At 56.2% G+C, this 23,970-nt stretch overlaps 1 protein-coding gene across 1 annotated transcript; it reads left to right on the top strand.

Annotated features, from left to right (window-relative positions):
- Positions 1-697: 697 nt before the first annotated feature.
- On the top strand, positions 698-23,843 carry ADAM8 (ADAM metallopeptidase domain 8). Its single transcript, XM_064513536.1, has 25 exons — positions 698-890; positions 3,681-3,790; positions 8,366-8,442; positions 8,914-8,992; positions 9,791-9,867; positions 12,587-12,773; positions 13,297-13,362; positions 13,460-13,528; positions 14,285-14,454; positions 14,577-14,658; positions 15,409-15,557; positions 15,788-15,965; positions 17,578-17,667; positions 18,750-18,945; positions 19,272-19,371; positions 19,532-19,715; positions 19,844-19,921; positions 20,238-20,322; positions 20,502-20,616; positions 20,713-20,890; positions 21,000-21,056; positions 21,813-21,881; positions 22,311-22,361; positions 22,604-22,711; positions 22,890-23,843. The coding sequence occupies exons 1-25, from the start codon at positions 842-844 to the stop codon at positions 22,938-22,940; spliced, it is 2,655 nt and encodes an 884-aa protein (XP_064369606.1). The 5' UTR covers positions 698-841; the 3' UTR covers positions 22,941-23,843.
- Positions 23,844-23,970: the final 127 nt, after the last annotated feature.

Here is a 23,970-nt window from a genome sequence, read left to right as displayed (position 1 = left end):
CACACAGCCCCAGACCCCCCCGCAGCCCCTCCATCACCTCAGGGCACCCCCAGTGCACCATGGGCAACTCCAGTGCTCCACAAACACCTCCTCAGTGCCCCACGGTCACCCCCCTCAATGCCCGGGGACACCCCCCCCCAGTGCCCCACAGTCACCCCCCCCAGTGTCTGGGGATTCCCCCCCCCAGTGTCCCACGGTCACCCCCCCCAGTGCCCACGGACACCCCCCCCCCAGTGCCCCACGGTCACCCCCCCCCCCCAGTGCCCACGGACACCCCCCCAGTGCCCCACGGTCACCCCCCCCAGTGCCTGCGGACACCCCCCCCAGTTCCCGGGGATCCCCCCCCCCCAGTGCCCCACGGTCACCCCCCCCAGTGTCTGGGGATCCCCCCCCCCAGTGTCCCACGGTCACCCCCCCCCAGTGCCCCACGGTCACCCACACCAGTGCCCGCGGACCCCCCCCCCCAGTGCCCCACGGTCACCCCCCCCAGTACCCGCGGAGACCCGCCCCCCAGTGCCCCACGGTCACCCCCCCTCAATGCCCGGACACCCCCCCCCAGTGCCCCACGGTCACCCCCCCCAGTGCCCGGGGATCCCCCCCCAGTGCCCCACGGTCACCCCCCCCAGTGCCCGCTGACACCCCCCCAGTGCGGGGCGGCCCCAGCCCGCAGCCCCGCAGCCCCCAGCCCCGGGGGGGCGGCCCGTCCCGCCCCGTCCCGGCCCGTCCCGGCCCCGGCGGCGGCGCGGCGGGCGGTGAGTCACGGCGGGCGGGGGCTGTCGGCGGCCGGTGCCGGCGGGGCACGGCCGGGAGCAGTGGGCACCGCCGGCTGCACCGCCGAGACATGGCCCCGGCCCTCGCCCTGCTGCTGCTGCTGCTGCTGCTCCGCCACGGTGAGTGCGCGACCCGGCACCGGGCGCCGGGCCGGGACCCCCGAGCCGCCCCGGCGGCGCGGGGATGGGCGCTGCCGCGGAAAGGCACCGGCTGGGCGGCCGCCGCGGTGCCTCCCGCTCCCCGGGCTCCGGCTGCGCTGTTATTCCGCTATTACCCCCCCACGGGAAAGCGCTGCGAGCCGGGCTCTGAGAAGCGATTCCTCCTCTCCCACAAATGCCTCGGGCTTAAAACCGAGCTTTTTTTTTCCCGAGCGGGTGCGAACTTTCGGGCTAGAAGCGGTGAAACCATGCGGCGGCCCCCGAGCTGCCGGGGCTGCCCGCCCTGCTCAGCCCGCCCTGCGACGGCTGCCGCCGCGGCTCCGCCGGGGCTCGCCGAGGGCCCGGGCTAAACCTCCTGCTACTGCCGCCGGGCACCGCAGCCTGGCTTCGTGCCGCCGCCGGCCGAGGATGCTTTCCCGACGAGCGTAACGCCCGGGATGCCAGGGACTGTGGTGCAAATTTTCCCGTAAGAATTATTATTTTTTGGGGGGGGGGGGGTGCATGCAGGGACTTGTTTGCACAGCTTGGATGCACAGGGCTTCGTATCAGTGATTGGGAGAGGCAGGAGCAGGATTGCTGGCTGGAGGAGGTGGGCTGTTCGGGACAGTTGCTGCTCGGAAAGATTTCGGCTGCTTCGTCTGTGAGGCTGAGCTCGGTGTCAGGCTCGTAGGGTAATTATGTGCTCATCGTTGTCATCCTCTTCCTGAGATCGGCTGAGGGGAAAGGATGGAAAAAACGGGCTTTGAGGTGCTTCTCCCGGCTGTCCAAGCACCAGGCTTGTCTCCTCACAGCCAGAGAAAGCCCCATCAGCTTGACTCTGCTTGCAATGGTCCCCATTGCAGAGGGATGGTCCCCATTGCAGAGGGATGCGTGCTCCCCGTTGCGGAGGGACGGGCACGATGCTTTCAGTGATCTCTCCCCTCCGAGCTGCCATGCCCTGTCCCAGCCCGTCTTGGCTCCGGTTGTCCAGCGAGGGTCGGACCTGCAGAGGTCTGATCGCAGCCCAGCAACACCAGGCTTCAGCCCCCTAACCTGAGCAGCAGCAAGGAGCAAGAGCCATTTTCACGGGTGCTCTCGAGAGCAAGACCGTGTCCATCTGCCCAGCCGGTTTTTGGGGTGGCCCTTGTCACCTTGCTGGGGCAGCCGGGCGGTGCGGTTGTGGTCCAGCTCCGGAGCGCGGTGAGCAGATGGGACTTGCAGGATTATGTAATTGCACCTAGAGCAGCCTTCGGCGAGCGAGAGAAATTTGTCATCCCCAGTCTGTGCCATGCTGGCAAGGGGACCGTGACTCAGCCCGCCGAGGGGGTGGTGACAAGGCTTTTGGCTCCCGCTCAGGCACCGTGGGCGAGGGCCGCCAGGCACCCGCAGATGGAGCGGTCTGCTCCGGTGCGATCCCTGCACACTCTCCGTTGCCAGCTGCCTCTCACCAGCCGATGTGGGTGCTGCTGGCCACGGATGGGTGCCCGGCGATGGCTGCTATGTGAGGTCCCAGTTTGGGGGTCCCGGGAAAGCTCGCTGTGGGTCTGATTTGTCACCTCGAGGAGGGAGAAGTTTCTAATTTCTGAGACTGGAAGAGTGGATTAGAAAACTTGGTTGTTCACAAAGCCTGGGAGCGATGAGCTGAACCTAGCAGAGGTGTGACATGGATCCGCAGCCCTTGCCCTTGGCTGAGACCGCAGTCCCAGAGCTGCTAGACAAGATTGAAGCTGGGACAGCCTGGTCTTGCCTTACTCACCTCCGGGCCACCCATTCCCCTGCCTTCCCTTGCAGCCACAGTACGAGCAGGGCCAGAAAGCTGATCCAGCTGCCAACAACCCCCCGGGAAAAAAAAGGAGCTATTTTTCAGCTGGATCAACTCCCTGCACTGGCTCATGCAATCTCATTAACACCAGCGTTGGAGCAAGCTTGGCGGGAGAGCAGGCGAGAGATTAGGCCCTAGCAACCCTGGTTTAGGCGAACAAAAGCTGCTGAGGAGATGTACCGCTGAGGATTTCTGTTTTTTCTGCTGCATGAACAACGTGGGGGGAGGAGGGGGCTGATCCAGCTGGAACACAAGCCGTTCTGCAAAATGCAGCCCAGAGAGTTGCCAGACCCTGATCGCACACCATGACGTCGAGACTGGGAGCTTCAAACCTCCGTGTTTAGTAACGCATCAGGGTCTTTGTATTTTTTTCAGCCTTTTAAGGGCCTGCTTGCCTTCATTTTTCTGCAGCCCCAGAAGCTAGACATGAAAAAAAATAAATCTGAGCTTGTCCTGTAACTACCCGGGACTGGATGTTAGCCGGAGATTTGGGGTAGGGTCCTGGGCGTGGGTGCTGCTGAGCGTCCCATGGGTGCTGGTGCCAGGCAGCGGTGCTGGGGGCTGGCAGGGGGCATCTGCAGTGGGGCCTCTCCTGGGGCCAGCACGGCGGGTTCTGCTAGAGGACACGCTGCAGATCGTCGTGCAACCCTTCACCTCTTCCTAAGGTTTTTCCTCTCCATTCAATGTGCGTTTCCTTTTGCCAGACTTGCTGCAGCCCCACATATGTTGGGCACGAGGTGTCCCTGGAGCCGGTCAGTGGGTTGCATTCCCAGCGGATATTTCAGGCTGTTTGCTGAAGGACCCCCATGAAACCCGACCTGCTTTTTCTGCTCTCCTCTGTGCACTCATCTTGGCCACCTTGGAGATGCCTTTGTCCCCACTCGTCGCAGTTATTTCTATGCATCCCAGCTCTGAGGGTGACCGAAGCTCTTGCCCTTTGGATTTTCCAGGTGTCTCTGCCAGCCTGGAGGAGAAACTGGCCCACGTGGAGAAGTATGAGACAGTGATGCCTCGCAGGGTGCCAGCAGCTCGGGGGAAGAGGGACCTCTCTGCTCAATCCGTGAGTAGTGTCACCTCTCAAATGCCAGGTTGGAGAGGGGAGCCAGCACCCCGTTATTCTAAGCTTCTCTTTAAGCGGATAGTTTGAGCCAACCCAGCTGGCTTTTTGTGCCTGGTCCCATCCCGAAAAGCTCTGCCAGGGAGCTAAACAGGCAGGAGACTAAGCCCAAGCAGAAAGGGAAGAGTTTTCTGCTGGTTCAGCTCTGTGGACTGGATCATGGTAGAGGCATGGATGAGAGGGATGGGGGAAACTATGGCTTAACCACCGGGAACTGCAGCCTGAATCACATGCATCCCAGCTGACCGTCTTTGCACAGCTGCCCTCACTGCCTTGCAGGGCGTCCAGCTGATGTTTAAATCCTCCGCAGCTGCTGGCGAGGTGTCCTTGGCATGCAAGCAGAGAGTGAGGCTTGGAGCTGGACCTCCTTTAGCCTGGATGAATGACCCGGTGCCCATTTTCTGCGTTGCCTCCATCCCAAACACTAGATATCTCCAAGCATCAGACCAGAACAGCTTTCCTGGATTGTTCCGGGTCAAAATAGGGACCACTGATAGCCGGGTGAAATCTCAGCATGGGGAGCAGCCTATTTCATGCTTTCTTTGGAGACGTTTGACAGTGTTGCAGCCTTCTGCAGTCTTGTACTGATCTTGTGATGTCTGCTCTTTTCTTAAGTGCTGGTTTGTGGAGTCTCATTGAGATATCAGCTTTTCTCTTTTTATGTTTTCTTAAGTTGTTTTTTCATCCTTTGGGGCAGGGAAACATGAATCAGAAAATTTCAGAAACCCACATGAAAGAACCGCAGTGCCTTTTTTTTTTTTTTTTTTTTTTGGGAAATGTTGTAATTTGGGGGAGGGAATGGGGTTTGACTCAGGAGTTTTGAGCACTTGGAGTTGGCCTCCCTGGGATTGTGGCCTTGACCTCAAGGATGCTTTCCTCATTGCCTTAAAAGAAGTGAAGCTCAGCTAAACACTTGGATTCATTTTTTAAGACTTAAAAGCGTTAACTTTAGCACCTGATGAGATTGGGAGGTTGAGGACATTTGTTTCCTAGTAAACTCTTAGGACAGCACATTCGCTTGGGATTCAAACCCTTTTTGATAAAATAGCTTCAAAAACACTCCCTGAAAGCATCTGTTTTCTCCGCTCTCGAAACCTAAACTTGTCCACGAGATACACATTCTCCCGGCTATTTAGAGACACCATCTGGTGCCAAGTGCGTTGAATGTCTCTCTCTCTGCACTGATCCCACGGAAAAGAGTGCTCGTCGAACCGCACGTCCCTCTGCTCTCCACGGGCACGGTGCTCCGTGGTGTAGATGGACACGTGGCAGCGTGGGAGGGGACGTGCTGTCTTGAGCCGCGTGTCTCTGGGATTGCTGGTGGTGGTGGTGGTGGTTGGTGGGGTCTGCCTGGTCTCACCTGGATCCGGCCTGAGAACGCCTCGGGCCTCCCAAACCTGGTGTGATGAGGGTAGAAAGTCTCCTGCCATTCAAACCATTTCCTCCTCCTTCCTCCCAAGTGGAGTTTGCTCTCCTAGTAATGTTGGCCCGGGAGATGCTTCTCAGCAGGGTTTGTCCACCAGCAAGCCCCTCTCTGAAATGGAGATGGGTGACTGGAAGGGCGTTTTCCCTGCCAGGTCCTCCTGTGGCTTGGTGTTAGGTGCCTCTGGCCAACTGGTGGGAAAGGCATGGGCTGAGAGCTTGTTACTGGTGCAGAAGAGGTCAGAGTAGTCAGGAAATGTGGGGTCTGGGGCGGTGGGTGACATTTTAAGTGGGCTGCCACTCTTCGGACTTTGCTTAAATCAAAACGTTCAGCCCTGCAACGGTGACGCGTTCATGCAGGGCTAGAAATGAAACGCTTGAGTGAAACCTGGTTCTTGTGGCACAGGAGTGCCTGAGATAACAGCCTTCAGCAAGGGCATGGGTTTGCTTTCCCACCCTGAGTCATCGGCCTTGCTTAGCAGGGGCACGGTAGGGTGTGATAAGGGTGTGCGGGAAACCTAGGCTCTCCGCGTAAAGGGACCTGAAAACAGGGCAATGGAAGGACCTTCAAGAAGTGCTAGGTTGAAAGAGTTTAAATCTGTTCCTCGAGGAAGCTGAGTAAAGGTGACTTCTCAGGTTTTGTAGTTAAACACTTCTGTCTATGGAAGCGGCACCTACCTTTTCCTCATGCTCTAGCTTTTTAAAGAGATGTATTTAAATGACAAGGTTTTTTCCCGCTCAGTGCTTTGCAGGCAGCACTGGGACTTAGCAGAGGAGGTGGAGGAGCAGCACAGGGTGGCAGGGAGCTGCGGGGTCCCTTTGGCTCCACATTTGGAGCCTGGGTGTCGGACAGGGTCATGCACGCGTGTGGCCTTCCAGGGGAAAGGGCATGGGGCAAGGGGACCCTTCGGGCAGGCAGGCGCCTGGTGAGAGTATCGGGGTCAGAGCAGCTGAGTTGGTTCCTCCTCGCTGAAGTGGACCTGTGTGGCTGGAGCTGGACCAGGAGACGGCAGTGGCCCAGTGACCCACTTTCTTTCCCTCTTCTTCAGTGACGCAGCTCTGCTGATACCCAGCACCAGGCAGAACCACCCTGGTGCGGTGAGCACCCCATCTCTGCTGTCCTAGGGAGACCTGTGGCATCTTCCCACCAGGAGAAGAAATACCCTTTGCTGGGGCTGGGACAGAGAAATCACGTCCCAGTCCTCTGCAAGCTCTTTGGGTATCCTCTTGATCAGACTAGCTAGGATAAAACCCTGGTCTCCCCCGGTTTGCTGTGGCCACAGCTCTGCCTTTGCTTGCTCAGCACTGCCGTGGGGTTAGCGAGGCTTTGGCAGAGGCAGGACTGAGCTGCCTGTGCTTTCAAAGCCTTCCCGTCTGGAGCGCTTACAAAGCCCTCACTAGTCAGGAAGGAGGTGCTTCAGGGAAGCTTTATCAGGGTGGTTTTATTTTATTTTATTTTAACTTGCACTGCGGTTCTTTCCAAGAGACAGTTGCTCTTCTCCCCTCTGACCCACCACCCCTTTCCAAGTCCTTTCCAGCGATTTCTTAGGGCCTTTTCTGGCTCTGGCCCTGCCAACAATAACAAAGAATCACTCCGTTGGCAGACACTCGAAGGGAAGGCCACGTCACACGTGAGACACTGTTCATAAGAGAAAAATGTGCCGGGGACCCACAGCAGCTCCTCGCAGGAGCACAACGCGCTCGTGCAGCTGGTCGTGCAAGGGACGTGCTCGTGGGCAGCCGGGGTTGCCTCGCCTCTGAGGAAACCTGCCGGGGCTCACTCGGCGTGCAGAGAGGATGTTTTGCGGCCAGAAACCTATCGCCCCAAGCATCCCTTCAAATTGGAAATGCAAATGGGTGGAATTTAGGGCAACTGACTCACAGGAAAAGCCTTTTCCCTGACCTAGCTGGCTCTGAGTGCAGTGCTGAGACAGCAGGACTTTCCACTTAACCCCAGCTCCTGCCTGGCTGTAGAGTCCCTCTGGGGAGTGCTGAGCCTTCGTATGCTAATAGATACCGTCATCCTCCTTGGGGAGAGGCCGAACACCTGGCCCAGGAGGAATGCCAGCCCCGTGGGAGCTGCTGCTTTGCCTTCTGCCTGGTCCCTCACCTTAGGATCCCGCAAGAACTGAGGAGGTGCCTTCATAGACGGTGTCCTTGCCCAGGTGGTAGGTGCGGAGGTCCCGCATGGTGCCAGGGACACGGCCTGACCTGGAGCACCGCACGAGGGATCACAGTCTCTCCCGGTGGCCCCACTGAGACGGTATGGCTGGAGGTCTCTCCTCCAACATCCAGGGATGGGGATCACAAGGGATCGCAGACAGGACTGAGGACTTCCCTCACGGAGCGGTGAGGACACACTTGTTCCCCTGGAGGGTGAGCAGCCCTAGGACAGGCCACCAAGGAGGTGGGGGGGGTCTCTGTCCTGGGGATTTCAGGGCTCGGCCAGGCCAAGCCATGTCCACTCTGACCCAGCGCTGGAGGCAGGAGGTTGGACTAGAGACTCCTTGAGGTCCCCTCCACCAGCACTCTGGTGATGCTGTGAGGTATCTGATACAAAATGATATAAAGTCTACTCTCGATAGAGAGATCATGATGTTAGATCAGTCAGAGATAAGGAAGTCTCTGCCGAGAAAAGCTTTTGTGCACCGGAGAGCTTTGTGGTTCTGCCTATGAGTAAGTGCTGAACACAGTCCCAAAAAAGGAGCTCTTGTGACTGATGAGTATGAAATTTCAGCTTCTTGTGTGCCTGTCTGTGGCTGTGTGTCAGACACGGGAAGCAAGCCTTTGCTGACTTTCTGTTTCACTGCCAGCATGACTCGTTCTTTATCTCAGGATGCGTTGGGGATTTGCATTATTGCAGATGTACTTTCTTCCTTTCATTCTGATTTCCTGTGTCTTTGCTGAATGCCTCTGGGGTGAGTGTGTACATTGCCTCTGGGCAGTGACGAGAGGGGGTCCCCGTCCCTCAGTCACTTTCCCAGTTGGGTCTGTGCAGACCCCATGTGCTCTTTGGGCTGTATCTGGGCAAAAAGGCCTTTTGCAACTCGTGCTCCTGGTAATGGTGGGTTTGTGCTGTCGTTTCGTTTCATGCAGAGCATCTATCCAGACCACGTCCTCTACAGCATCCATGCTGAAGGCAAGGACTATGTTCTGCATCTGGAGAAGAATAAGTGAGTACTGGTGGGCAGGGAGGGCTGGGGTGACTGGGAGACTCGCTTTACACTAGTTTTCAAATGTAACTCCTCTGAGATCTTCTGTCACAGCATCAGGGCCTGGAGAGGGAACCCTTGAATGCGGGTGGAGAGGCCCTGTCAGCTGGCACTGACCCTCCGGATTTCAGGGTTGCTGCCTCTAAACCACCACAGGGATCCCTTCGGCCCAGATCCTTGCTAGAAAAATACCTCATTTCTTCTTCCTTGAGAAACACACCCTGTGAGATCATGGGCCCACTGTATCCAAATATAATTGTCCAGGAGCACCTCAGCCTCCGCGCCCAGGGCTCACTGTGCTGAAGGTTTGGCAGGCAGGATTTGGCCTGCAAGGTCCGGAGTGATGCTGAGTCCACCTGTGATATGTGCATTACCTTCCCACCCTCTACCTTAAAGAGTTGTCACTGCTAACACCCCGTCTCGTTCCTGCAGGGAGCTGCTTGGACAGCATTACACCGAGATGCATTACTTGGCCGACGGCACGGAGATCATAGAGAAGCCAGATGTTCAGGTATGGGGCTTGCGTTGCAGCAGGCTGCTGGAAGAGTGGGTTGTAGGGTGAGGGAGGCCCTGCTGACAGTGCGGGACCCACAGGAGAAGGTTGCAAAGTGCGAGGTGCTGGTGGCTCTGCCCTCTCTCCTTGTCGGCATGTGCTTCAGCCTCCGCTCTTCCCTAGATCCACAGGCACCGATGGCAGGGAAGAGCCTCATGGGCCAGCCTGCTGCGCTCCACAGGCATTTTGTCCTGCACCCTGTGCCAAGAAGATGGCCAACAGTTTTACCAGCCCCAGCTCACACACGGACACAGCTAGTGACACCTATTTCTCACAGAGTCTGGCTGTGACTAGAGCAGACCACTTTTTGCCAAAAAAATGCTAGCAGGAAGGTCAGCAATGATGTAGGTTTGGCTCAGAAAGCAGTGCCACAGCCCCTGGGAGGACGGCTTTTATTGACAGGGGATATTATTCTGGTTGGGTCTCCATAGCTTCAAGGTGCTCAGTGTGTGTTTTAGCTTTCACAGGCCTTCACGCTGAATCATGATGGCCCTGGGGACCTGAGGAGCTATTGCAGGGTCCACTGGGCCTGTGGCAGGAAGAATCTTCTTGCTTTTTGCTTTGGCAACAGCGTTCCCAGGCCCAGCATCAATCGCCCTCTTTCTACTTCAGCTGCACAGGAGTTTGCCAAGAGGGGGGATTTTTACTGAAAGGATGGTCACTGCCCTACGTCCTTCAGGGTCTCTCTCTTTGGCTCTTCTCTCTGTTTCCAGCATGATGTAAATTGCCTTTACACGTCTGTTTTCTCTGTTGCAGGATCATTGCTTTTACCAGGGCCATGTTCGGGGGTATGCCATTTCAGCAGCAAGCATCAGCACCTGCAAAGGGCTCAGGTAGGACTTTTGATTTACCCAGGGCACTGGTTGGGGCAAGGGTGAGCGGGCAAAGGGAATCAGCTCTGGCAGCTTGTCCAGGCGGACAGTACTGAACCAGGACTCAGAAGGGCATTGCAATGGCTCGTTTTCTCTGCCCGTTGCAGTGCTGCTCTTGAAAGAGTCAACACTGTGTAAGGGTGAGTCCTCTGGTCTGTCTTGGTGGAGGAGAGAATTCAGCTTTCACCAGAAGGGGGGGAAAAAAAAGGTCCATTTCCTCTGGGTGGTGGGAATGCTGAATATATGACCTCAATGGCTTAGAGCCCAGAAGGAAAACACACACACTGCATTTTAAAGCTAAGCCTGTCATTTCTGGGGAGTCGACTCATGCCACTGGGGTAGATGAAACTGGAAACTGGAGCACAACAGGAGGTCATGGTGAGGTGTATCTTCCCTGGGCAGTGAGATAGCTTGTCCTGAGAGCTACCAGGGCTAAGGAGGGGACTGGAGCTATCCTTTCTCCCTGGGGTAGATTGGAGCAGACTTGTCCACGGTGCTCTGATCTGCAGCACAAAGTGTGTGCTCACAGTCGCAAACCTACTTGCCGGCAGTCAGGCTTAGCGTTGGGTGACCTCCCAAGCTGAGCTCTTAGAGTTGACGGCCCAGCACCTATATAGAGGAAAAGGAAGGCAGAAGGTGCATAAGGCCAGCTGTGTCTCACCATCAACCCCCATCTAAGGAGCTCTGGGTGGGGTACATGACTGAAGATGTGGTCACCTTGGGGAAATCGCTGGTCCATTCATTGGCAACGACTTCAGCTGATGAAGCTCTGAGTCTGGAGATGAGCTGTGGAGAGGAGAGCTGAGTGTGGAGGCCCCAAAGGGAAAAGAAGAGAGTCCTCACGTGGAGGAACTCACAGCCTGCATGGATGTAGGGCATGAGAAAAGGGTGTTCATGCACACACAGAAGTGGGTCAGCCACTTGTGCTGTGCTCTGGGCATAGGAAGAGGAGGAGCTGAGCTGCACTGTGGGAGCAATCTTGGCTCTAGAAGAGTCGGTGAGGAGCTATGGAAGATGAGCCAAAGGGTCTGGCCAGTTCTTGGCCTTCTCATTTCTTGTAGGCCAATGGAAAACTCATTTGGCACAGACATCTCCTTGGCCATGTCCCCAGGCAGCCTGCTGTGGGATGACTCCTCAGGCTATGGCAGGAGCTTGCCTCTTGCTTGTCAGCCTGCTTCTTTCACTGCCCACCCTGGGCTCTGGGGGTCGTGGACATATACTGTGGACAGCACTGCTGCTCATTCCCTGAAAGACACCTTGGGTCTCCGTTTGTTTAGCGGCAGAGAGCATCCTTGCAGAGTAACCCCAGCCACGAAGTCCATGGAAAGTTACTCAGTTTGTCATGGAAGGTTTTTACTCTGCTATTTTCTTTCTTTTAAGATCAGCTGACAGCTAAAAATTGCAAGCGATCATGTCTAATAACCAGCAAAGAGGCAAGTGTCTCTCACAGGAGAGGTGGCAGAAGGGCAGGTAGTGCCTGACGTAGGGGAGGTGCTTAGTAGCAAGGTCCTGCAAGCATCGGTTGTCAGGCTGGAGCTTTGTGGCAGCTCTCTCCTCACCTTGAAAGCGTGGGCTGTAGTCCCTGCAGAGACCCTGGCTCAGCACCACGTGTACACACATGGCACGTGTGATATGCATGTGTTGGAGGAGGACAAGATGTGTAAGGGCAGGACAGGAGACAAGTACGTTGAGGCCAGGTGATGTGCACAGAGGACATGGGATGTATAGGCAGGCGGCTATAATGCAGATTCAGAAAGACGCAACAAGCCATGGCTGTGTATTTTCACTATAAAATAGCTAACATGTCTTGATTTTACAGACCGAGACTGCAATATATTAGACTTGTGATGGCTGATGTTGCAGATTTTAAAATAAAGACCTTCAAGTTTGCAACACCTTATAGAAAGCATCCTGAAGGTCAGAGCTGATCAGTAGCCATGTTAAATACCGTGTTAAACCTGACCCAGCAGGACCGGGCACTTCTCCTTGCTGAACCTCAGCAGGTTTCTGCTGCCCAAAGTACTGGCCCTTGCTACCGTCCACAGATGCTGAGCCATGGATCACTCCCACGACAGCCTGGCAGCTCAGCCAGTTTCCCACCCCCTAATTGTCCATTTGTCCAGCCTGTACTTCCACAGCCTCCAGAAGTGAATGCTATGAACGTGTTTCCTATTGCTCCTCATCTCCCAGCAAGTCCAAGGACAGCTTTGTTCTGCAGCATCTCCTTGATGTGCCCTTGGGTGGCAGGCAAGGTTGCAGGGAAACAAGCCTCAGGTGCCCAGTCCCTGGCTTTACCTTGAGCTCCTGCACCTGGTACCTCCGTACAGCTGCATGGTGTTTTGAGGACCACCCCAAGGGCTGCTCAGGCCTTTCTACTGAGTGTAACTCAGTTTAATGCACGTAGCCAGAAGGACCTGACTGTCACGGCTCATGCATGGCCTGTACCTCATCCAAGCTGCCATCCTGCCTACAGGAACCGTGAGTGGGTAGGGAAAGAGATGAGTGGTTTCCTAGCTGGGATTTGGCAGTTTTGCATCAGAGGCACTCCCAGGGGTGTGTACAGTGTCCAGACATGTCCTGTCGGTCTGTGCTCAGAGCAGCATCATGTGAGGTATTTCTCTCTTCAAGGCTGTGTGTGTAACACCTACCTGACCTGATGTCTTCCTTCATTTTTTGGCAGTGGATTTTTCCGGGTAAACGAGACTGCCTACGTGCTGGAGCCCCTGGGTGAGGATGAGGCTGGATGGCACGCAGTGTACAGAGCAGCTCACCTGCGGATGAAGCGTGGCACATGCCAAGAAGCTGGTGCCACCCTGGAATATGACCACGAACCAAAAATTGCTGCAGCCATGAAGCTCCATCACTGGGTTAGGAACTACATTGCTCCTCTTTGCTGTAGTTGAGTTTGCAAGAGCCAAGATCCCGGCACCTGCCTTTTAAAGTCTGGGAGAGGAATTGGGCCATACTGCATCTCTTGTTGATGCTCCCCTCTTCCCACCCAAGTGTTGTCAATCAGGTGCCCAAACAGAGGTTCCTACCAGGCTCACTGGCCTTGCTTCTGGTGTGAGCAAGTCCTCAGATCCTGTACCATCAGCAGGAACAGCTTTCTACCCCGTGAACCTTCCGCTGCCCTGTGCATCCCACGCAGGTGCTCCCCATATGCCGCTGACACCTGCAAAACCTCTCTAGTGCCTGCAGCAGTAGCAGGCTGGAGGCCTCCTTTGTATGTTGGAAGGTGTCTGAAAGACCCAGCGAAATAACAGCAGGAAACAGAGCTAGGAGAGCTACTAACCCTCAATAAGACAAGAAGATGCCCTGGGATCTAACAAATCCCGTGGGATGGTCAGCTGCAGAGCTCCTCCTTGCATCCATTTTCCTCTTCCTTTTCAGAAATCAGCTCCGCTACACAAAGGGCCTCGGTATGTGGAGCTGGTCTTGGTTGTGGACAACGAGGAGGTAAGGGCGGGTGAACTGGTTCTTGTGTTTTCATCCTCTTCCACTGTGGCAGGAAGGTGGAAGGCAACCTGGAAATCTCTCCGTTTCTTTCCCATAGTTCAGGAAGTACAAGGACTTGCGCACGGTGCAGAATCGCATGAAGGAAATTGTGAACCACGTTGACAAGGTGAGTTCAGGGGCCCTGATCTGCCCTCTTTGCATGCGCACAGACCCCACAGCGGCAGCACAGTTCCCATACCCTCCAGGGGAAGGCTTCCCGCTGTGGAGGTGAAAAATGTAGTCCACGAATACAGCAGTGGCGAGAAGGGGAGAGAACAGAGCGGGTTAAAGGACAGAGCTGGAGCAAATCTCAAGCCCATTAGGTGGGCTACCAGATAATGACCAAATCCATTGGCCAACTAGGTGTGCAAAGCAGATATTATGATGGGTCCTCAAGGGCAAGTGAAGGCTGCCTCTGAGCTCTCTGTTAGTCATCTTCATAAGGGAACAGGGACAAAACTCTTCTTGTAACGTCTGGGCAGCAAGCCCCCATCAACCCGTGAGCTGGAGTGGGTGCCAGCACAGACGAGGTCTCTGAAGTGGGTGAATGAGCGTCCTGCTCTCATTGTTTTAGCCTCGCTGTCTCGTAGGCAGTGTGGGAACAGCCCCTGCAGTCACTGCGGCAGCCCAGGAAGAACAGCACCAACTGCCCCAGGTGGCCATTGCCAGCTGGAGATGACACTCCTGAGTAAACCCTCTCTGCTTGGTCCCCCATGCTCCTGTTGTTTTGTGGCAGGGCCCATGGTACCCCGGGGGTGCCGGTCTGGTATTGCATGAGTAGTTGAGCTTGGGCTTGAATCACAGCTCCTGTGGGCAGATGGGACCTTTCTTCTGCTGTGCAGCTTAAATCCAAGTGCTCTCTCTGGGTCGTCTCCCATCTCAGCTTTATCAGCCTCTTCACTTGCGTGTGGCCTTGATTGGCTTGGAGGTGTGGAGCAACAAGGACAAAATCACTGTGAGTCCCAACCCAGAAGTGACTCTGGACAACTTCCTCCATTGGCGTGAGACGGAACTGCTGAAGAAGAAGAAGCACGACAATGCCCAGCTGATCACGTAAGGGGATCAGGCAGGACTTCATCCGCCCTGGCGGTCCCTGGGCACCCGAGCACCTTTTCCTCCTTCTGCCCCTGTCAGCATGTGGGCCGTGCGATCATGGGCATGTCTGCTTCCCACAGGGGCATAGACTTCCATGGAACAACCGTAGGCCTCGCGAAGAAGCTTGCGATGTGCACCAGGGACTCGGGCGGTGTCAACCAGGTAGGTCCACCGCCTGGGCATGCTCCATGATGCAGCAGCGATCCCATGATCAGGCAGGGGCAGATGTGGCCAGCGCCTCAGCCCAACCAAACTACACTCCCTACTTTTTCTTTTTTTTTTCCCCAGAGCAGTCTCACCTCCATTTTTCTCCAGCTTTCTTCATAGACAGTCATAGAGCTGACTCAAAAGATCTAAGTCTTGCCCCTGGCATCTCTGATCCTTGAGAGACTGACTCTGAGAGATCATCAGAACTGGGCACCTGCAGTGTGCAGGCCTCTGATGTACCTGAGCCATAAGGAGAGCCTCCCAGAGCTGCTCCATAGGCATGGGTCTCTTCACACCACCTTTCAGGTGGCTGGGGCATGATTTGCAATCGCTCCTCAGTCATCCTGACTGTGCTCCTCAGCCTCTCCATCCCTCCCCAGGGACGGCATCCTTTGCTATGACATGGGCCATTGGCTGTGGGACCTGTGGCTGTCCAGAACCACCACAAAAGCTTCATTTCAGAGTAGCCACTATATATATATGTATATGTTGACTTATATCCCTGAGAGCCCAGCCTGGAGGTCTTCAGAGACTGTGGGACCAGGCCCAGCTTTCATCCTCATTTATGCTGGCGTGGTAGTGTTAGGGAATGAATTGCAGACAGCAACAAGTCCTGGCACTGAACTGCTGAAAAGCAACAATGAGCCTTGCAGAGATGCTGTGGAAAGGAGGCGTTTGAACCTCATTCCACTTCTTGTCCCGCAGGACCACAGTGAGAAACCTATTGGTGTTGCATCCACCATGGCTCATGAGATGGGGCACAACCTGGGCATGTCTCACGATGAAGACATTGCTAGTTGCCACTGTCCTGTCCCCAAAAGTGATGGAGGATGTGTTATGGCAGCGAGTGTTGGGTGAGTGAAGGAGAAAGGGGAATATCCCTGGGTAGTGAATGTCTCTAAATGTCTCTCTCCCCGCACCGTCCCAGTGAGACCTGAGGTCTCATTCACCACTTCGGTAATCAACCTTTGAAGCTACGCTTGAGTCTGGAGAGGGTTCCTCCAGTTGCTCTCTGGGACGGTGGCTGCAAAGGCCCTATGGCTCTTATCTCTGGTTGTGACCACCCGTTTTTCTCCTCCCTAAGCTTGGTTTACCCCAAGCTCTTCAGCAGCTGCAGTGAACACGACATGTGGCAGTTCCTTGGAGACCCCAGGACCAGCTGCTTGCTGAATGTCCCCAAGGCTGATGAGCTGTATGGGGGGCCTGTGTGTGGGAACCAGTTCGTGGAGCGAGGAGAGCAGTGCGACTGTGGCGCGCCGGAGGTACAGTCACTCTTGCCGAGAGGCTGGAAACGAAGGAGGGCAGCGGGGACCTGAACCCTAAACCCTATCATTCAGACCCAGTGAGGCTTGTGCAAGCACGTTCCCTGGACACTGGGCACTGCAAGACCTGATGAATAGTGTTTTCTTATGTTCCTAATGTTTCTGTCAAAAGATATCTGGTGGAAGATATTTGGTCACTTTAGCATGAGCCAGCTGTGATGTTAGTGGGGGAGTTCCTGGGAAGGATATCCCTGGGAAGACATCCCCCAGCATGTCCTCTGACAAAAGATGAGCCCAGAAAGGGTCATCATGGCATGGCATTCTTTCAAAAGCCAGGCTCAGCTTTTCCTCACCACTAGAAGCACTACATCTCAGGCCCATCATTGCACTGTGGTAGGAAGAGTGGAGACAAAGTAATTTCCAGGGGTAATTTCCAGGTAATTTCCCTGGGATAAATCCCTCAGTTACAGCCCTGCTCTGGGGGTCTGACTGAGGGAAGCTGTTTCTCTCCTAATGCAGCCAGTCACAGAACACCTCATGTTTTTTGCCTTCTTGGAGATTTCCAAAAGATGTTTCCAAAGACCAGGGGCCCACATAGGGCCTGTTCACCCCCAGAATCTACATCTTCTGAAAAATCTTTTGTAATCCTTCATTTTGATATTGGCAAAGGGGTTAAAGAGGCTGCCAGAACAGTTTACACCTGGAATCTGGCATGGCCTTGTTTGCATTTGAAAGGGTACATTAGAAAGAAGCAAAATGGAGAGCACTTTTTCCTCCATACCCAAATGTGTCCCAGAGGAAGAGCTGCAATTTGCATGTCTTCATTTCCCAAATCAAAAGGTGACAGCAACATAAACACATAGTATTCCCACCCCTGACACGGCGCAGGGTCCCTTAGAGAGTCAGTGATGTAACCCTGCTGTGTTTTGAACTGGGAAGATGCTGTGTCTTTGCCCCATGGTTCAATCTGGTGCCACTTCATGCCCATGGCTTCCACACTGCCATCTGTATCTGGTGATATTGCAGCTGGGTCCCCCTGAAAAAGGAAGAAGGAAAGGGTCTTTTGGGAGATCTACAAGATGGTTTCAATCGCTTCCTCTTTCAGGAGGCTCTTCCTGCTCTCCCTGAAGCATGGATTTGTGGCAATGGGGTTTTCTCTCAGGAATGTGCAGCTAAAGCAAGGCCAATACTTGTTAGTCTTCTGGCTACAGAAAGCCTGGTCCTTGGGCACATGAACTCAGACCATATGCAGCTCCTCTTCCTGCAGCATCTTTATAGACTGCCTGGCTCTGTTGTCTCAAAAACAGGTCCTTTTTGGTTTCATTTCAAGAACAGGTCTGTTTTAATGAGGCTTGCTTGGAAACAGGCTCTTGGGTGGTTCCCTTGCCAAAACTGAAGATTGTCATGGCTGAGTCCTCCAGACTTGTTCCTATCTGATGCTGAAGGGCCATTGAACCCGGAGTGGATGCTGGACTGTGAGCAGCCCCGGTCTCATTGTCCAATAGTGCAAAATTTAAGCCATTTGCTGCCTACGTGAGCAGCCCATGGGAGAGCTGCAACGTGCCCAGGCAGTGCTAATAGTTGCCGGTCCCTGTCCCTTCCTGCCTTGCAGGAGTGCTCCGATCGCTGCTGCAATGCCACCACGTGCCAGCTGAGAGAGGGAGCCGAGTGCGCCCGTGGAGCGTGCTGCCAGGACTGCAAGGTACCTCCAGCCTCCGTTGCGGGAAAGGGGATGAGCTGGGAAAGGAAAGGGAGCTGACAGGTGCATGATTCTGCTCTGGGCTCCTTGAGGGCTCCCTGGTAGAGGCAACTTGTATGCAAAGCCTGATGGAGAAGGACCTTGTGAGCCCTGGAGAGCCACAGGAGACCATGCTGCTCTCTGGCTGGTGTGTCACCTGCAAAATCATCTCTTTTCCTGTGCTAACCCCTTTGTGATCCACTGCAGAGATGCCATTTTTTGATCCAATCAGACAGAGATGCAAGAGGGAAACCATGATAGTTAGAACATCACAGAAGTGCTGGTGAGAAGGGCCCAACCATGCCAACACCAGATCAGTGGGACTTTCTCCAACTAAGCCTTGAAAACACCCACGGGTGGAGATTCCCCTCCCTGCCCCCCCAGCAGCCTGTCCAAGGCCAAAAGCACCAAGCAGTTTTGGGGGAAAGTCATGCTTCCCATCCGATGCTTTCGCTACACTGGCAGTCACCATCCTGGATGAGAGCTACTGTGTGGCAGATGGGGCAGCTTCTATTTCTGGCATCCTTGGGTCCGGATACCTCAGCTCTGTTTGGTCTGGAGCAGGGTAAAAGAAGTTGGAAAATGGGGAAGTGTTCAGAGAAGATATGGAGAGCTCACTTATGGTCAGGGAAAACTACTGGGCCCTTTCATTTGTCCGAGAGAAAGTTAAGCGATACCTGCATTGGTTTCTAAGCACAGACGTGGAAAATGCTTTGATTTGAGCAAACGAGGCTGTAAGAGGAGCCAGGGCAAGTCCAGACTGTAAGTAAAGCACAGGGTGTTTTGAGCAGTGAAATCCCTAACCACAAGGCCAGCTTGTCTGAGGCCTGGTAGCGTCTGTCCTGTGCAGTAGCTCAGTCAATAGCAAGTGTCTTTGTGCGAGGGTTTTCACCCGGTTTTGCCACACGCTGCCATGCCTGAGACACCCTCTCTGGGGGTGCAGAGGGATGGTTCGCACTGAAGGCAGACCCAGGTGCGGGCTGAATCGGGCTGAAACCTGGTGCAGAGGGAGTCGAGGTGGTGCTGACACCCTGTTTTTCGTGCAGGTGAAGGCTACCGGCACACTGTGCCGCGCCAGCAAGAACGGCTGTGACCTGCCCGAGCACTGCACTGGCCTCAGCCCTGAGTGCCCGGAGGACGTCTTCCAGGAGAACGGCATCCCGTGCCAGAACGGGAACGGGTACTGCTACAACGGGGCATGTCCCTCACACGGCGAGCAGTGCCGCAGGCTCTGGGGAGCAGGTAATGCACCCTCCCGCTGCCCGCTCTCATCGCCCCATGCGTGGGGAGAAAGGGCGGTTGTGCCCAGAGCTATTTGCTCGACTGCAGGCCAGTCCCACGGCTGGCTGGTCCTTGCGTCGCTAGCAGAGATGTTAGAGCTGCTCTCTGCCCACTTTGGGAAGGTGGCCCAGCAGCGCCTGGGAGAGCGGCTTAGGGTCAGGCAGATCTTGAGACCAGGGGTGGATGGTGTCTGCTGCTCTCACGTCGATGCTGAGCCACGTGGCTTGTGCCGGCTTGATGCCTGCGTGATCCCTCTGCATGATTCTTTTGCTCTGTGTGTCCCTCAGCGGCCCAGGTGGCTCCCGACATCTGCTTTAAGCACAACAGCGAGCAAAACCTGTACCTCCACTGCCTCACCGAGTCGGGGAAGAGGCCCTGCAGCCCCAAGTAAGCACCGGAGCGGTTTGTGCCTGCCGATGGCCTTGGGGGGCTGAGCAAAGTCCCCAGCCCTTGGCGCCTCTCCTGATCCTGGCGCATCTCTGGATGAGAGCCTGGGCTGGCGGCTGGGGCTCCCTGCATTCACGGCCCCCTCTGCCTCCTCTCGCAGGGATGTGAAGTGTGGCACGCTGCTGTGTCTGAGCGAGAACACCAGCCCCGTCATCGGCGGCGGCTCGTACTCCCTCTCATTTGGCCGCTTGAAGTGCAAAGCAGCCATCACAGATAACGATGCCAGCGGGACGGTGGCCAATCTCAGGCTGGTGCCCACAGGCACCAAGTGTGGGGAGGAAATGGTGAGTGTGCAGGCTGCGCTGCTGGGGTGGCTGAGAAACCCCCCGGGCTGGATGTGGCACCCGATGGTGGTGGCCCTGTCCCCGGGAGGTGGCTTGCTCTGCTCTGAGAGCCCCCTGCCTTCTTCCAGGTCTGCTATGCCGGGCGCTGCCAGAACGTCCTGGTCTACGGCAACAAGAACTGCTCTGCAAAATGCAACAACCATGGGGTACGCTCAGCCCTCTAAAACGCTCCTGTATTGCTCCTGCTTGTGGGTGTCCAGCCACTCTTCCCCAGCTGAACGTAGTGTAAGGGAAGGAGCTGCCCTGCTGAATTTGGGGCTGGTGCAGGTCACTCGTACTTGGTGGTGGGAGCACGTGTAGGTCTGGGCTGCGTCATTTCATGGGTCGTGTCTCCCTGCTCCCACAGCTCACAGCGGTCGTTGTCTTCAAAAGAAGGCATAAAGCTTGGGCCGCAGCCCCAGCTCCTGTGGTGCACAGGAGCGGTTCGCCGGTGTCCCCTGACTCTGCCCTCTCTGATTTCAGGTTTGCAACCACAAGCGGGAGTGTCACTGTGAACCGGGGTGGGCAGCGCCGTACTGCGAGCAGAAGCTTTCGGAGATCACCACGGGTACGGCACCCCGCGTGCGTAGCTGGCAGGGAAGACCGTCCCCATGCACGTGCCAGGGCTGGGAGGTGGGCGAGAGCTTGAGGGTGGAGGTCAGCCCACCGTCGTCGGTGCCCATGGGCATCTCTCTGCCCCAGTGCTGTGCACGGGGGGGGGGTCTCATGCCTGCCGGGTTTCCGCAGGGGGCAGCAGCCTGGTCGTGGCAGCCGTGCTGGCTGTGTTGGCACTCTCCGGCATCCTGCTTGGTGGAGGCTTCGTGCTCCTCAGAGGTGGTGGGAAGAGGTACTTCCAGAAAGGGTAAGTCTCCACATGCCTTGCCAAGGCAGATAGGGAGCTTTCACCATGGGCGGGTCGTGTCTGAAGCTGATCCCGTGTTGGTCCTTTGCATTGCAGGCGAATCTCCACCAGTCTTGCTCGTGGCCTCACCAATCCCCTCTTCCAGGAGGGTGGCAGGAAGCGGCCCATGCAGAGCGAGCTGTCCCGGCATGACATTGGCAGCCCCAGCCTGCTCACCACAACCTCGGACCTGCAGGGCGCCCGCTCTGTGAGGCCCAGCCGCCCAGCTCCGGAGGTAGGAGATAGAGTGGACCTGGCTGGCTGTGCTGCAAGCAGCCTGCGGCAAGTGTTGAGGGTGCCTTCGGGAATGCAATGTCTCATCCTTGTTTTTGCTGCCCCTGTAGCCTCCTCTGCCAGCCACTCAGATGATGTCTCCAGCCTCCCCAGGCCAGCCCTCGCAGGTAAGCACCCATCCCTGCATGGTACTCAGTGCATCCAAAAGTCACTCTTAGCTAGGCTTGAGCCAGCCACGCTCTGATGGAAGACTGGTGCCTGGCTCATCTCTGCCTCTAAAACATTTTTCTTCAGGTGGGAGTGTTCTGGCTTTCATGCGGACAGGGTTCTGCTTGCAGACCCCCTGGTCTCCCCACGGCCAGATTCGAAAAGCCCAGCTCCTTCCCATCTCCTTGTGGGTCAGGCCCTGACCAGCTTGGCAGCCTCCATGAGGCCTTGCCAGGGTCTCCATGTCCCTGTTGCACAGCTTGGGACATGGTTTGCCGTGTTCCCACTGTCATCCTGCTCTTCCTGCCCTGAGCCAGGGGCTGGGCTGCCCCAGGGCAGTGCTGGCAACTTCTTGCTGGACATAAGGGTTTTTTCTGCTGCCCAACGTACTGAGCTCTCCAGCCCATGGCTCTGCCATTTGCTGTCAGCACCTTTCCTTGTCCTGTAACACCTCCAGACTTGTTGGGGTGCATCTATGTGATCCCTCAGATCGGTGAGGAAGGTGCTGAATGGCATTGGCTTGGCATGTGATACAGCGGCACAGGCCCCTGGGTGAAACCACCACTGAAACTGGCCTGCCAAGCCTGTTCCTGGGAGTTGTCAGTGCCCATGACTGTGGTGACCACAGACAAAAGCTCTCCAGGCGTTTTTGTGGCCACTGGCCTCCCTCCGTCCTTCATTCAAGGCAGCAGGTCTTTGATTCTCCTTTGCTCAAGGGTGTCGCAAAGCTCTGTTTACCACCTCTGCCCCCAGCCTCTGCAAAGCCTCTGCTGGCCCCTAGAGAGGTAAGTTAAAATGTGAGGTTTTGGGAAGTGCGAGGACATGAACCCCCCCCCCCCCCCCCCGCCCTGCTGGCCAAAGCCAGGGCTGCGGCAAGGTCATCACAGATCTGTCCAGCAAGAAACCAACCATCTACCTAATCCCCTGCACCCACTTGGGTCCCTGGGGGCTCCTTCCCCCCTCAACCTCCTTACCCCACCGCAGGGAACCCATCTCTACTTCGGAGGTGGAACCCGAACTCCAGCTCGGGACATCTCCATCCCCTGGGCAGCATGTTCTTGCCGAAGATGGGGCTGCCTTGAGGAGCCACGTGGGCAGCGTCCTCTTGCCCTCCTCCCTGGGGTGGTCGTTACTCTGTCTCAAAGCCTGGCTTGGGTTCCTGTCCCCCATCTGCGTCACTCAAAGGAGTCGCTTCGTTCCTTTCCTTCTGGCAGGTGAAGCCCAATCCACCCAGCAAGCCTCTCCCGGCGCTGAAGAGCAAGGAGGTAGGGCGCAGCTCCCATCGCGCTGTGTTTGGTGCCAGGGAGGGGACTGGGAATGGTGCCCGGGAAGCAGGGCAGCTCCAGGGGCAGCCGGGCTGTTGGGTTACTGCTTCAAGGAGTCAGGCCAAGGATGGAGCATGGCCAGGGCGGTGTCGTAGGGCTGGGGAGAGGGACAAGAAGGAGGATCCGTCTTGGGAAGGAGCCTGCGTCACCGTATCTTGCCCTGCCATTTGTTCGTTTGCCAGCTCGCCCGGCCCCGCTGTGCCGCAGGAGACGCACCATTGCCGCCAGCTCCTCCTGCCAAGCCCGCAGCCCTGTCGTCCCAGGCCCGTCCAGACCCCGCCGTGCCCCAGGTGAGCTGCACCATGGCCCTTCCTGTGGCCCCCGAGTGCGCTGGGCAGAGGTGACTCAGCCATCGTCTTCGGTCACTCCTGTCCCCACCTCAGCTCTGCACTGGCTGTGAGAACGGGGGGACCCGGCGAAGCCCAGGGCTCCCCCATTCCCCCACCGACACCTCCCTTTGTGTTTCAGAGAGGTGTCGCCCCAAAGGTGGCCCTGAAGCCACCCACAGCCCGGAGGTGACCCAGGCTGCATCCGCCACAGCAATGGAGGATTGCTGGCTCCGGCGCTTTGGGTGGGACAGCGAGAGCGTCCACATCTTGCTTCAATGGTACTTGAATCGCTTGCTGGATCCTCCCTCGAGGCCGTCAGTGTTTACAGATGTTTGAGTTGTGCCTTAACAGACTTCTAGCTTTATGGTTTGACCAGAAAGAGTCACGAGCTGGGGGCTCACAACCATGGGGAGAGACCAGGAACATGGACAGTGCCAAGACCACTCTCCCTCCAGGAAAATCCCAAACAAGACCTGTTGTTTTTCTTACTGCCCTTCTCCACCAAGCTCCTTCTGATCTGGCTCTGGTTCTTAGTTGTTTCGGGGTTGCCTGTACCCTGGGTGCTGCTGCGTCTCTCATCCTGGCTCTGCACCCAGTTTAGTAGCTCATGCCTGGCCTAAGTGGCTCTTTGGGCCCTGGTCTGGGGCTCTTGAGAGCTCCTGCTCCTCACGGCCCTTCCCTGCTGAGGCCACGGCGAGGAGCTCCCAGCTTTGCCATGTATGTGGGGGTCAGTGCCCCCCACAGCAGGGACAGTGCCTGCTCTGAGGACAGTGCCCATGGGCCACCTCCTGCATCAGCCCAGCACTGCAACTGGGGCCAGCTGCACAGTGTGTCTTGCCAGTGGCCTTGGCAGGTCCAAGCCAGGTTTGGATTCACTGTCAGCCCCTGGTGGGTTTTTTTTCCAGCTCTGAAATTACCACTCGACTAACTCTTCTCCCGAAAGGGGATTTCCTGGGAGTGTTTTCACCACAGCCATTAATTTATGACCCTTCCTATGACCATTTTGAGCCATTCGTTGTGAAACTGGTCCTCCCCATTTTGCTATCATTCAGGTTGAAGGCTTTTATACAAATAAAGACTGGAAGTAACTTTATCCCGGGATGTTTCTCTTAGTGGCGGGAGTAGCATGGGCAATGATTTGTAGTCCTTGGGCAATCCCCATGTTTATCTCCTCCTCTCCCCTGCTGGGGTTGCAGGGAGAAAACACAGTGAAAACCTGA

This window comes from Dromaius novaehollandiae, chromosome 6 (assembly GCF_036370855.1).
Source record: "Dromaius novaehollandiae isolate bDroNov1 chromosome 6, bDroNov1.hap1, whole genome shotgun sequence".
Taxonomy (NCBI): domain Eukaryota; kingdom Metazoa; phylum Chordata; class Aves; order Casuariiformes; family Dromaiidae; genus Dromaius; species Dromaius novaehollandiae.
The sequence above is the reverse complement of the archived record's forward strand: the minus strand, read 5'-3'. Positions and strand labels throughout refer to the sequence as shown.

Bases quoted from the DNA above. Each gene is read 5' to 3' on its own strand.
- ADAM8 (XM_064513536.1), top strand. From the start codon at position 842: ATGGCCCCGGCCCTCGCCCTGCTGCTGCTGCTGCTGCTGCTCCGCCAC. The intron at 15,966-17,577 runs GTACAGTCACTC...CCTGCCTTGCAG, and splicing joins GCGACTGTGGCGCGCCGGAG to GAGTGCTCCGATCGCTGCTG. The intron at 20,891-20,999 runs GTAGGAGATAGA...CTGCCCCTGTAG, and splicing joins CCAGCCGCCCAGCTCCGGAG to CCTCCTCTGCCAGCCACTCA.